Here is a 15,376-nt window from a genome sequence, read left to right as displayed (position 1 = left end):
GAGCTAATTATTAAAAGTAAAAAACTATGTTAGTTTTGTAAGTTTGCTTTAAATAATCATGCAGCATAACAAAACATAGTTTCTTCAAAAACCAAAATGTATTTTGATTCTCATGTATTTCCCAATGTTAAACTAAAATTTATAGAAAAAAAGACACTTTGATCCCTAGTGATGAAAATAATATGTGCATATCAACAGACTTATATTCTTGTGTATTGTATGTGTGTGTGTGTGTGTAACTTGTTATATACAGTATACCTTAAACTCAAAGCACTTCAGGGTATGAAATTATGTGTAAACTTAATAAATTTTTTATTGTTAAATATATTAACATATCCTTTGTAAAATTGAATTTTGTAAATACGCAAAAATACAACTCACTAGCTTAGTGGTGTTTTATAATTGATAAAACTATGATTTGGATCTTACACATAATATGATAAACCCTTTTATCTTTTTAACACACTGAAGAAGTTGGCAAAGAAAATGATAATGAAAGAAAAAAAGTGTAATTTTTACTCATTGCTGTGATATAAATAACTGCTTGATACACAATTAACACTGAGAAAAATAGTATTAACTTCACTATACAAAGTCAATGGGTTAATTTTATAAGATTGTTAAACTAATTAAACATTTATGCGGCTGTTTATTGGTAGTTTTATAACCTCTTATTTTGATCATGATGGACAACAATTCCTATACATCAACATGAGGTCCGGATACTGTAGAAATATTCTGCTCATCCAGGATATTATAATGAATTTCCTTGGCTTTAGTCTTGCATTTACTCCTTCTCCACTGTAATAGGAACACCAGAAACGCCAAAACAATAGATGCTCCAGTTATCTATAAAATGAATGACAAATTGAAATATTAAAGTAATTTGTTTACAAAAAAAAATCATTAAATATAGAAATCTTAGAAAATAAAACAGGGTTGTCGGATGAGATAAAATTGCAAATTATCAATCAACGAAAACTTGGTTTTTCAAAGTTTCCTTTGTAGGATATTTATTTGAATTCCACCCAATTGGCCATTTATACATTGTTGTAAGAGAATACAGATCTTGGACTTAAAGCCTGTTTATGCGAGGCCACCAAACGAGCTGGTTACCTGCCTGCTTTAGACCTACTGGTCTCGTGTGAACTTGACTTTACTATCTATAGTCAATCTTTTATTGGATTCCATCATTTAGTGTTAACCCAATGATAAATGGCATCTCCAGGATCGATCCTGCAACCTCCAGTTTTGAAGGCGAGCACTATAATCACTCAGCTACCCTCACTCTGGCTAGTAAAAGTCATACCTAACAAAATTGAAAGGTTATTTAGAGAATATTTAAACAATTAATTTAAATAATTTTAATTTAAAAAATTAAATTTGCCTTATTGGCTCTAGAAAAGGTTGTTTGTGTGGGACCCAGCAACATAATTTTTTATGAAGCTTTCAAAAAAGGAGATCTTAAAATACAGACAAATCTTTTGCCATATATTTGTTTATGAAAATAATCCAAAAGCTCAATTTTTTTTTTTATGTTAAATAATCTCCTAGAAACCTGAATCTCACTTAAAATTTAAAATCAATTCTGTCACTCTATACTCTTAAACAAAATGTGATAGAGACAAAGAATACCAAAATGGTACGAGTCATGTTAACAGGCAATTGGTGACCGCAGTAATAAGACAGTGGAGTCAGCTGGGATCGAACCAGGCACGGTATGACTTACCACCCCTTCTCGCCATCATGTAGTCCTACTACATCTCTCACAGAGGAGGAAGACCCAGTGTTCTTTCATTAGTAATTTCCGGACAGTGCTCGACACTCAGGCTCTTCCTTTGCTTGTCACAAGTACCTATATTTCCCAACAACATACCAGAGCAGAAAGCGCACGGTCATCCTTAACACGTAGAGTGCGGCCGTTCCCGATCAGGTACGCCGCTTGGCCCCCGTACGGTGCGTCCGTACCCCATCGGGAACGCTCGGCAATGCCTTTTGTATATCTTCGTTTTTGCTCTAGCGTCGGCCGAAAGCGGACCTATACCACGTTAGCGTGTAGTATGTGACTTGCATTTTGTTGTGGTGTAGGTTGGTAGTAAATTTCCCCGTAAAATCCCTGTCTGGCAATCTCAAAAGTCTTCTTTTTGTCCTGTCTTTTTCCCTCCATTTGGCAATACAATTCCAATGGGACGGCTACGTTCCAAGCAGTGCTGCTATCTGTGGGTGTTTAGCGAACAATGTCGACTCTCGTTGTAAAGCAGGACATCCCCGCACGTTATTTGCTATTCGTCAGACCAAAATTGGAAAGCCAATCACACGCGGCAATCGGGTTTGTTTGACGCTGAGGGCTGCGCAGCACTGGGGATACGCCCGCTATTTGACGTGCCGCAGCGAACGTGTTAAGCAAGGTTCCTCTCTACCTCACTTCTCTATAATACAGTCTATGTTTAACACGAAGGAGACCTACAGGATTACCTTGAATATGACTTCCATAATTCCCACGTTACGCTGGCACCACAACGCCAAAGAATTCAGGGTCCTAGAATGCCATGAAGTAGCTTCACATAGATGTTCAAATCTCTCGGGCATTATCCTCATTTCATCCAGGAAGACCTCCATATCCCCATCCATGCACCTTGTTACAAAGAAAAATATAACATGTCATCCATGTTTTGGAGACAACAACATATACTTTTTGTTCATACTGCAGCAAAAACAGCTGTTTTATACATGCATTGCAAGTCTATAGTAGCTCATTTTGTTTCCAGGGAGTAAAAAACTTTTTAGTCCCTTGGGACTAAGAGTCAGCAGTTGTGATATTTGATTGAAAGTAATCACGTGTATCAAAATAATTATGAAACGATCCTTTTAATCGGTTGTAGCTTATTGTTGCACTCGTCGATAGTTTGACATATCGATAGTATAACATTCACTAACTCAATCTTAATAAACAAATGATTAAATTGATTTCTAAACAGCTGATCTTTGTTCCAGCAATATTTTTTGAAAACTTCTAAAGCTCCCCCCCCCCCCAAACACAGGCGAGCATGTTCGTGCTCAGCCGTTTGATGTGTTAAATCCTATTAGTTATAATAATATTACTACCGGTGCCTGAATATTAGTGATATAAAATAAAAACCTCACCTTCCACAATCTATAACATAAAGTTTAGTGATAAACATACAAAAGACTTACCTTGCATAGTCGTGTTGGAACAAAAATATGATTTTACCCAAGTTTGAATTGATCATATTCATCAGGGAACAAGTACACATCAGTGTATTGTTGTCCAGAGATACAACTACAGTTTTGTATTTGTCCATGAACACTTCGGGCACTGACGTCAGATGGTTGTTTTCCAGGTTCAACTAAAATGTGTCAGCAAGATTAATAAAGGAGACTATTTCATCCATAATGTTTAACGTAAAGATATTGTTTGGAATCATATTAATTTATTACCACAAAAAAGCAATATTTACCCTAATTTAAAAGAAATTTAGAAAGAGATAGTTGGTAGATAATAAAACTTTGCTGTTGATAAAATGCACCTAATTTTGATGAATTAACCTTCTGAAACCACCTCCCTTGGCACACTTCAATATTCGTACTCATTTTCTGTGTGCATCAGTTGATTATTTTGAAGCGCTAAAAATCTCAAAATATATTCCAATTTAGACCAATAGTAAACATACTACAGAACTGTAGTTTTAGAAAATGAGGAAAAGTCAATTGGCTGAGTAGGAGTATTATGTACAGGGATAGGAATCAGCTAGCTTACCTGGTAGATAGAGTCCAGATTCTCTTTAGTAATACAAAATCTATCTACCAGGTAAGCGAACTGTAGTTTTAGATGTTTTTAAAGTTTTTTAGAGATGTTTACGTCCTTAAAACATGTTTTAGAGCTAGAAAAAAAGTGTAAAACTTTAAAAAGATTGATTTTTTTTGCAAGCTTATTCTCTTATCATTAACAGAAGATTCCTGACTCAAGGATCATACCATAAAAACTAAATATTTCCATTATAAATTCATTGTTGTTAATGCTAATTGACAATCCCGCTAGGGCACATACTTACCGATTCGAGATATCGAAGGTTCTTCAAAGGCTCGCTTGTAAACTTGACTCTATTCCTAGCAAGATCAAGAATTCTTAGATTGTTGAGGTTGGACAGCATGGAGTAGTCAACGTATGGTAAGAGTCGGTTGCCACGGAGATACAAGTGGCGAAGGTGGGTCAAGCGGTCAAGATCTCTAGGGAGTTCGCTCAGCAAGTTGTGGCTAAGATCCAGAAATTCCAGCGATGGAAGGTATGGCATTGTCATTGTGGCAATATCACAGTTGGTCATGGATAAGGTCTAAAACATGGAAACATAGTGAAGATATTACAATTACCTTGACACACAGAGAATCAAGAAAAATAAACAAATAAAAAAGTTGTTGTGTTAGTGTTCTTCCATATTTTAGTGTTGTACAAAGTGTTATTATTGTTTGTCTCACATGATTTGATTTGTTGTGTTGGTAACACTGAGTTGGAACAAATTGTTTGTTCATTGGTGACTTCCGTTATTAGATATAGGCTACTGTAATGATCCAGATAAATGTACTCGGTGGCGTAAATAACACCCCCGCAACCACAGCCGTGCAGGAGGGCGCCAAGGTCCAGGTGGTGCAGAGAAGATATTTATGATTTTGTTACAATCTACATGTACAGCGGGGAGGAGGCTTGATGTACTTACCCCCACTGCATGTACTGTGCCGTAGAATAAATTATCGTAATAAATCCAGTGTTAATAAACTAGACTATTCTTAATACCCAAGAAAAATACAACATAACTGGTATTGTGATGTCTCTGGTAAAGAGGAAAAACCTTCAAAAGTCCTAATTACCTTGAGATTTCTCAGCCTCGAGAACTCAAAACGTGTGATGCTATCTAGGTAAGATGGAGTAATCGAGTTGTAGTTGAGACTAAGCATCGTTAGATTGTACTCAAACTGTGCAGGGAACATCAGGGCAGGAAAGTATTGTATCTTGTTGCGATCTAGACGTAGTTCGGTGACACGTGATTGGTTGAACTCTGTTAGATTCTTTAACAGCAGCTTTACGTCTTCTCCTGGAGAAATAGAAGTATTTTGAAATTGGTCCATAGAAAATCATGCAATGATTGCAGAGACATGGTTCTGGTATGTTAGAAGTCTAATAATAAGTTGGTTCAGTAATAATTGGATGAAAGGTCAACAAGTCAAACATCTATACGCTTGATTATAGATGTTGAATTTAGATTTACCCTTAGCCATTCCCTAGTAGCACAAATATATATTAAATACATATGAATAAATATATTTAAAATCTATTTTATATATCTCAAGTGTGTATTAATGTCAATTTTATATAATATTTAAAATATATTAAATATATAAAAAATATGTTTTTGAATCTATTAAATATTTAAAAAATATGTTCCAATAATATATTTTAGTGAATAATATATAAATAAAAAATGTATTTAATATCTCTTCCAAACATCCCATGGGGCCTAAACATAAATACACAAAATAATAAAGATTTAGTATGAAAAACACAATTATCAGTTGAGTAAATTGATTAAATAGTTCATAAAAACAAATTTTGAAAAAATTACTGGATAAAATTTTTTTAGCCCCGGTGGGTCTCGAACCTGGATCCTTCGACTTACGAGCCTCCTACCTTACCTCTTAGCTACTTGTGACTGTTGTAATATTTAGTTTTCAAATGGTGAAAGAGTGGCCCTCAGTTGCAATGGTTGCAATACTTGAAATATTTTTGATACTACAGTATAATATGATTCTGTTTTGGCATCAAGTAGTTGAGTTGAATAGTGCTGTATTGAATAGTGAGTAGTCTCCACGAATACAAATACAGTAAACTACAAAAATTAATTTAAATACTATGACAAATATTATGTAATTTATGGCATATGTAAATCAAATAATTTTTTTTAGAACGTCATATACAACCGTAATTAGTTTCTTAAAAGGTTGCCAGTCACTAGCACCCTTTTCTAGCCAATCATTCGAGATTTCTATGATCACATTCATTGTCACATATTGCAATTAAAAAAATAAAACCCATCAACACTTTTTTTCGTTTGACCCAAATGTAGTTGTCAAACATGTATACTGCCTCATTTTTTGCTTTACGTGTATGATAGAGTGACACCATTCAGAGTACATATTACTAGGTGGCGTTCGCAGAGGCATCCACAAAATTGAGCGGAGTCATCAAGGGTTTATATTACATTGTTTTGGTCATACTGCAGTAATACCAGTCGTTTTTAATGCATGCGTTGCGGGTCTAAAGTAGCAATTTTACTCTTTAGGAAGTAAAAAAGTTTTTATCCTCTATGGAGTAAAACTTGTTTTTATTCTCTATGGAGTAAAAATCAGCTGTTGTCAACTCAGATGTAAATTTCAATTAAAAACAATTGCATGTATCGAAATATGTATCGATTCGTGCTTCGAAATTATTTTAACCTACAGTCTACAGTCTCTTCCCATAGCGTTTTAGCTTTGCAGATACATTAATCCATTCCCACACTCAACACGCTCACCTTTACTACTTCCTTCACCACCCCCTACGTCGTGGACCTATTTCCCTCTCTTCCCATAACATTTTAGGATTGCAGATATATTAATGTAATTGCCAAAGACAGTTCCCACAATCTGCACTGCAAGCCTTACCACTTCCTTCACCATTTCCTACGTCATAGACTTGTTTCCTTCCCTTCTCATAGCATTTTTGGATTAAAGATACATCAATCTAACTGGCACAGACGGTTTTCACACTATGCTCATACTTTACTACTTTCTAATCCTTTTTTCTACATCGTGGACCTGTTTTCATCACTTTCCATAGCAATTTAGTATTTTAGATACGTTAATCTAATTGCCACAAACATTCCCCACACTCCGAACTGCTAGCCTTTACTACTTCTTTCACCATTTTCTATGTCGTGGGGATGCTTCCATCCCTTCTCATAGCATTTCAGCATTGCAGATACATTAATTTAACTGCTACAAACGGTTTCCAGTTCCCACACTCCACACTGCTCACCTTACTAATTCCTTCACCGCTTCATACGTCTCGGACCTTTTCTCTCCCTTCCCATAGCATTTTATGATTGCAGATACCTTAATCTAATTGTCATAAACAGTTCCTATACTCCGGACAGCTTGCATTGACTACTTCCTTCATTACTTCGTACGTCGCGGACCCGTTATCCTCCCTTCCCATAGCATTTTATGATTGCAGATATCTTCATCTAATCGTCATAAACAGTTCCCACACTCCGGACTGCTCGCCTTTACTACTTCCTTCACCACTTCCTACGTGACGGACCTGTTTCCCTCCCTTCCCATAGCATCGTAGGATTGCAGATAGCTTAATCTAATCGTCATAAACAGTGCCCACACTCCGGACAGCTTGCCTTGACTACTTCCTTCATCTCTTCCTACGTGACGGACATGTTTCCCTCCCTTCCCATAGCATCATAGGATTGCAAATACCTTAATATAATGGTCATAAGCAGTTCCCACACTCCGGACAGCTTTCCTTGACTACTTCCTTCATCACTTCCTACGTCGCGGACCCGTTTTCCTCCCTTCCCATAGCATTTTATGGTTGCAGATATCTTAATATAATCGTCATAAACAGTTCCAACACTCCGGACTGCTCGCCTTTACTACTTCCTTCGCCACTTCCTACGCCACGGACCTGTTTCCCTCCCTTTCCGTAGCATTTTATAATTAGAGATACCTTAATCTAATCGTCATAAACAGTTCCCACACTCCGGACAGCTTGCCTTGACTACTTCCTTCACCACTTCCTACGTGACGGACCTGTTTCCCTCCCTTCCCATAGCATCATAGGATTGCAGATACCTTAATCTAATCGTCATAAACAGTTCCCACACTCCGGACAGCTTGCCTTGACTACCTCCGTCACCACTTCCTACATCGTGGACCTGTTTTCCTCCCTTCCCATAGCATTTTATGGTTGCAGATAGCTTAATCTAATCGTCATAAACAGTGCCCACACTCCGGACAGCTTGCCTTGACTACTTCCTTCATCTCTTCCTACGTGACGGACATGTTTCCCTCCCTTCCCATAGCATCATAGGATTGCAAATACCTTAATATAATGGTCATAAGCAGTTCCCACACTCCGGACAGCTTGCCTTGACTACTTCCTTCACCACTTCCTACGTGACGGACCTGTTTCCCTCCCTTCCCATAGCATCGTAGGATTGCAGATATCTTCATCTAATCGTCATAAACAGTTCCCACTCTCCGGACTGCTCGCCTTTACTACTTCCTTCACCACTTCCTACGTGACGGACCTGTTTCCCTCCCTTCCCATAGCATCATAGGATTGCAGATACCTTAATCTAATCGTCATAAACAGTTCCCACACTCCGGACAGCTTGCCTTGACTACCTCCGTCACCACTTCCTACATCGTGGACCTGTTTTCCTCCCTTCCCACAGCATTTTATGATTGCAGATACCTTAATCTAATCGTCATAAACAGTTCCCTCACTCCAAACTGCTCGCCTTGACTACTTCCTTCATCACTTCCTACGTCGCGGACCCGTAATCATCCCTTCCCATAGCATTTTATGATTGCAGATATCTTCAACTAATCGCTAATCGTCATAAACAGTTCCCACACTCCGGACTGCTCACCTTTACTACTTCCTTTACCACTTCCTACGTGACGGACATGTTTCCCTCCCTTCCCATAGCATCATAGGATTGAAAACACCTTAATATAATGGTCATAAGCAGTTCCCACACTCCGGACAGCTTTCCTTGACTACTTCCTTCATCACTTCCTACGTCGCGGACCTGTTTTCCTCCCTACATCGGGGACATGTTTCCCTCTCTTCCCATAGCATCATAGGATTGCAAATACCTTAATATAATGGTAATAAGCAGTTCCCACACTCCGGACAGCTTGCCTTGACTACTTCCTTCATCACTTCCTACGTCGCGGACCCGTTTTGCTCCCTTCCCATAGCATTTTATGATTGCAGATACCTTAATCTAATCGTCATAAACAGTTCCAACACTCTGGACTGCTATCCTTACTACTTCCTTCACCACTTCCTACGCCACGGACCTGTTTCTCTCCCTTCCATAGCATTTTATGATTGCAGATATCTTCAACTAATCGTCATAAACAGTTCCCACACTCCGGACTGCTCGCCTTTACTACTTCCTTCACGACTTCCTACGGGACGGGCCTATTTCCCTCCCTTCCCATAGCATCATAGGATTGCAGATACCTTAATATAATGGTCATAAGCAGTTCCCACACTCCGGACAGCTTGCCTTGACTACTTCCTTCATCACTTCCTACGTCGCGGACCCGTTTTCCTCCCTTCCCTTATAATTTTTAGAATGCATATACCTAAATCTAATCGTCTTAAACAGTTTGCACACTCCATACTGTTCACCTTTAGTACTTTACTTCCTTTAACACTTTCTACGTCGCGGACCTCAAGCTAGTGTCGTCATTTGATCATTTTATGATCCATACCACCGTTTATGTTCTAATATCTGTGGAATAATGCTATCAGCCATTTATTTATCTACTGCATTCAAAAGTCAACAGCTGATCATATGTCTTTGTTTATGTGTCAATACTGCTTCCATAAGGATTACATTGAAACTTTGAGACCCAATGGGGCGGATTCCTGAGAGTTATTTTTAACGCCATATAGATGTTGGCACTCACCGATATGGTCTTTACCACCATCCAAAATTTGAAAACGATTGATTCAGCCGTCTAGGAGGAGTTTGCGTATTACGAAATGCATAAAAGTCGACGTATAAGAGCTTCGCTTGCTTCGCTCGCTCCGCTCAATTATTAACTTAATTTTAACGCTTTCACAATAGCAATTATCGTACAAAAAATGCATGTATAAATTGATAGACACTATAAAAAACAAAAAGATGCAAATTATTTATTTGCTAATTATAAAAGATTATTGGCTATATATTCTACAAATATAATATTATTTTATTAATAAAAATATCTGACGTGTTTCAAAATATATAATATAGTTTCAAAAATATTTTATATATATATTTAAAATATTCTCAACACATAATTTTTTTACATATTTAATAGGGAAAATATACATATAAAATATGTATATTATAGATTCTATACTTGTTTTATCAATATATATTATGAATCTATTTTATATATTCAAAACTTATATTTAACTTATATTTTGCATTGCTTTTTGGTAATATTTTAAATATATATTTGAATATATCAAACTATTATTAAAGATATATTATATATATATTTTATTCGAGGTTCTATCAAATACAACTTTAAATATATAAAATATTTATAAAATACATATTTGTGCTACTAGGGTTGTTATGTCTGAAGCTACTATGTGTATGTGTGTGCAAGAAACAGCTGAGTTAGCTGAAACTTTGTGTCTCTAAAAAATACAGCGTTTTTTTTTATCTAGGATTCTATACAAAAATACTCCCTCCACAGCAAACCTGCAGACTAAGCAAATTTCCATTTGCCTGATTGGATTTTTGCTCAAATATCTCCTTAAAATTGTCATATTTATACCCTACTTAAATAGTAACAGATGTACTTAGGTTTGCTGCTGCAGGAAAAATAATAAGATGTTTTTATAGTTAAATGTTTATAGTACAGTATAAAATCAATAAATTTTCCAAATATTATCAATTTTTTTTTATAAACAAGCAAACATCACAAGGTAAGTGGGGTTTTTTTTATGTTATTCTTATGGAGAACTAGCAGAGTACCCGTCCTTCGTACGGGGTGGCATATAAGTAAAAAAATGTTTATAGCAGTTATACTCAACTCAAGCTTTGAACTTGCTATGGGGGAGGACACATTTTGATAAAATTTGCTTCTTTAAATTTACGGTATACTATAGTAAAAACACATCTACCATAGCCATAATATGCCACCACTTCATCTAACAATAGAGAAACATAAATTATTAAAAGTTCACAAAATATCAAAAATTATTCATGAAATTAAAAACTTAAACACAACTGTAAACAATCCTACTTTGACAGTTCTCATTGCATATCACAGTTTGTTGTTGCTACTTAGTTAAAATTAGCTGTTTTCATAAATGCAAAAAAAATATAGTGCTGCACCCTGTTGGTAAATCTTAAAACCTTTAATGATTTTGCATATCATAGAACCAACTTTTTTAGTTGAACCAGCTGACTAAATTATTTAATTCCCTTTAAATATGAATACTCATAAGGTTAACATGAGAAACTACAGAGCCACTGGGGCGGAGCCCGAAAGGATTTTTGAGATAAGAATATGCCTATATGTTAATCGGGAACGTGAGCTACCATCATGCCAAATTTCAGCCAAATCCGTCCAGTAGTTAATGCGTGATTGAACTTCAAACAAACAAACAAACAAACAAACAAACTTTCACATTTATAATATTAGTAAGATTGTAGACTGTTGTGTCTACAATTCTCCATAAGAATAACATGAGAATTTTAAATTTACAGTGTTTCGAAATTTTCTACGTAACAGTCAGGCATACAACAATGCTTCAATTTAGGTACTAAATTATTTGTTTTTGAGCTGTACACAATAGTTTGGTAAAGATTGTGAAATTTGTGTTTTAGGGTCAAAAATGGGAAGAACCCATTTTTACCCCATAAAACCCCCTATAAACCCTTGTTCCCATAGTCTGATCATGCTGGTCTGCGAACTTGTTCGAATAAATGTTGGTTTAAAGGTTCATACCAAACAAGATGAATGTTTGTCCTGCCTAAATGAATGTAAAGGTATACTTATGGTATTTTTATATTTCATAAAACAGTTCATAATTGAAGTAACAATACCTGATAATCCTCTCGATGACATATCCAAAAATCCTTGGCCATTAAAATACAACCTAACTTCAGACAAGTTGGACGAAACCTTGTAAATCCTTACTCTGGCAGTTGTCGTTGTAGTTGTGGGTCGGCCAGAGGGATATCTTCTAACATTTAAAGGGATTTGAGTCGTCGGAAGCTTTATAGGTTCGTCCGTTAATTCAACACTGAATATATTTCCTGATGGAATAGGCTTGTGCTGAGGAGGGTGATGATTTTGATTCATGTCTTCGTTAATTTCAAGAGCTGTTTTGGAATCATTAGACCTGTTTTTGGTCCTGGGAATTGTGATGACTCTGGAACCCCATCGAGGTCCGACGTATACTGTTATGTTGGTACACCCATCTCCGTAGCAAGGGACTTCTTCTTGGCTCAAGACGGAGCCAAGGCACAATGCCACCTGGAGATTGTGTAATATTTTAATCTCTAGTGATAATAAAAATAATTTGACGGGGAATAGTGGTGTCTCCTAGAGTAATTAAAATCAAAATGTTAACATTCTTGCCACTAAGACTGGGAATTCAAAATGTAGAAAAGATTAAGGTTACATACTTGTACATAAGTATTTGATCATTTAACATAACATTACTCATCAGTTAAAACCTTTATGTTATTTCTACAAATATTGTTTGATCACTTTACTAACAGAATCTAACGGCAGCTAAGCTTCATTCAGAAATTTTCTTTTGTCTAAATTGCAGACAATATATTTATTTTCAAAATGTTTAAATCAAATAATTATATGATTCTTTTGACACTAGGTAGTGGTTTAAAGTAATTTGGTAATAAGAATGATGCATATGAATTTAACTTTATAAATTTAGTATCGTTCCTTATTAAAAATTATTGCACATTATTATTGCACTTGTTATGAAATGGTTAAATTTTTTAATGAATAAAATTCCTACAATGTAATACATATTCTTTTACATAGAATGCATGTGAATTTATGTAGGCACCATTTTGATATGACATATAAGTGATTATTAATCCTAAACATTTATTTTACTTTGTATGCCAATTTTACATTAAAAATCCATCTATGATCCCTACCCTAGTGATTTCATAACATTTAAATGGATCAGCTGTAAATAAAGGTTTGTTTTCATTCTGCTAGGAAATAGTATTTTTTAACATGATATTTTTAGGGGGCTTGTAAACATGCAGCCTCTTAGTTCTGTTATTACCTAAGTTAAATGCTACTTTAATCCATGGTAATGGATTGCCTGGCGTTTAATTTATTATTTTTTTCATGTAAAATTTCATTTATTTACGTTGTTTAAATTGTTTATTTTATTTATTTGTTATTTAATAAGTTTTATTTAGTCATTTACACATTGACTTCATTTCAAGACCCTATTGAATAGAAGAAAAGCATACAGACAGACTATTTTAACTACCAGTAAGTTTGTGAGAAATTATCTATTTAAATTAAAAAAGAAAACGTTAAACTTTTATATAAATATTATAACTTACCAAGAAAACTGTATACATTTTCAGCACAATTCAACACTTCACAAATGATAACAGAGAATACTACAAGCTATCTGCAAGATTAACGTTTATCAATCCTGATAGGACTAATCGATTTTGAGAATTCACACCTAACTTTTGTCAACACTTTACAATTACCTAGTATCAGTATGAGTTTTTATGAATCACAAAACATATTTCACAATACATTAATTTTTTTTTTTTATTAATTTAAATTGTTATAATTTCTATTTTATTACAGGGGATGTTGAGTTTAAAGCAAATAATATTGAAAATAGTTTCTAACCAGTTATTAACAACTTATTTGATTTTTATCGATAAATGTTTGTGCAACATCACAATATTAACACTTAAGTTCAGATTATTATTTTTATAAACTCTGTTCACAAAATTTAGGGAGTTTGAGGGGAAGTGATTCCATCCCCTCCACCTCACACTAACATTGAAACTACAGCCGACAGCTGAGCTAAAAAAGTGGTGGGGGAACTCAGGAAAACTTACTCTTAGATTTCGTGAACCCTGCCTGCATTTTGGGTACTGACTTCAGCAACGTCCAGGGAGATAAAGAAGGGTTACTAGGACTATTTATTTAGGGAGTGAACTGGTGTGGTGGTAGAGTGTGGGACTTGCGTCCCCGAGGTCCCAGGTTCAAATCCTGCCTATCACCAATGGATTTTCTCCAATTATTAATGCCGCAACCCTCTCTAGACTAGGCCTGAAGTAATGTGGCCAGGCTAGAACCTAGAGTGGGAAAAGAAGGGTGGTATCTTTTAGGGGTGCAGCTTATCTAGTGGTTAGTGTTAGTGCTTAAGCATTTTTGATATTGTAATTTAATTGTGTTTCACCCACTATTTAATTGTGCAAAAACAGTCTGGAAGTAGCATAAATTGATGAGTCGGTTCATTATAACCTAACCTTTACCTTCCTAATCTAACCTCACTTCAAAACACTTAATACTGTCACGAATCCGCATAAAACCTGACCTACCTTCCTCACATGCCTAAATAAGAACCGATTATTTGGTTTCAAAACGAATTGATTTCATTCCGCATTAAGTCGAGTATAAACAGCTGTTTGTTCTCCTCCTCACTCAGTCCACAGTCCACACACGGACCGGACCCGTCCAGACCACCCCATATTACCATCAGTATAGCAGTATAGCTTAATGAACCTTAGAATCGTAATTTTTACCTTCGTTTTACGGCCACTTATGAATCCCTCCGTCAAAAACTGAATGCATTTTTGGATTCAGCGTGAAAAATACTGTAAGTAGACATCTAAAAATTAATCGATATTGCATTGTAGATATATAAAATACTAGCTGTAACCCGCGGGCTTTGCCCCGTTTAACTTCTTAATTTTCAAGATTATCTCGTTCGCATGGCTCAATCACGTCCTGGTTGAAGTTTGTTCGCTACGCTCACTCACCTTTAGGTTGGACTCGTTCGCTGCGCTCATTTGCCTTCAGGTTAGCTCGTTCGCTACGCTAACTCGCCTCCAGGTTGAAGTTCGTTCGCTACGCTCACTCACCTTTTGGTTGCAAATTAGCTGTTGTCATAAATAAATGTAAAAGAAATAATAGTGCTGCACCCTGTTGGTAATCCTTGTAACTTTAATGCTATTGAACATCATAGAACAGAACCAACTTGTTTAATTGAAACAGCTGTTAAGATTCAATAATTCCATTTCTCATAAGGTTAACATGGGAAACTCCAGAGCCACTGGGGCGGAGCCCGAAAGGATTTTTGAAATAAGAATATGCCTATATGTTAATCGGGAATGTGAGCTATCATCATGCCAAATTTCAGCCCAATCCGACCAGTATTTTTCGCGTTCACTTGTCACAAACATACATCCATACATCCATACATCCATACATCCAAACTTTCTCATTTATAATATTAGTAGGATTTGCCGATATTATGAATAGTTGAATT

The 15,376-nt window shown here is 35.8% G+C and overlaps 1 protein-coding gene across 1 annotated transcript; it reads right to left on the bottom strand.

The window, feature by feature from the left end:
* Positions 1–288: 288 nt before the first annotated feature.
* LOC128987922 (leucine-rich repeat protein SHOC-2-like) lies at positions 289–13,511 on the bottom strand. Its single transcript, XM_054409014.1, has 7 exons — positions 13,422–13,511; positions 11,913–12,345; positions 4,885–5,108; positions 4,074–4,352; positions 3,196–3,368; positions 2,476–2,635; positions 289–849 (listed from the first exon to the last, which is right to left on the bottom strand). Exons 1-7 carry the CDS (start codon positions 13,437–13,439, stop codon positions 700–702), a joined length of 1,437 nt encoding a protein of 478 aa, XP_054264989.1. The 5' UTR covers positions 13,440–13,511; the 3' UTR covers positions 289–699.
* Between the last annotated feature and the right edge of the window lie 1,865 nt (positions 13,512–15,376).

The sequence above is a fragment of the Macrosteles quadrilineatus genome, unplaced genomic scaffold (assembly GCF_028750875.1).
Source record: "Macrosteles quadrilineatus isolate MER2022 unplaced genomic scaffold, UCM_ALF_1.0 Scaffold_2__2_contigs__length_208266976, whole genome shotgun sequence".
In the NCBI taxonomy this organism is placed as follows: Eukaryota; Metazoa; Arthropoda; class Insecta; order Hemiptera; family Cicadellidae; genus Macrosteles; species Macrosteles quadrilineatus.
Note: the sequence above shows the minus strand (reverse complement) of the source record. Positions and strands in the feature narration are given on the sequence as shown.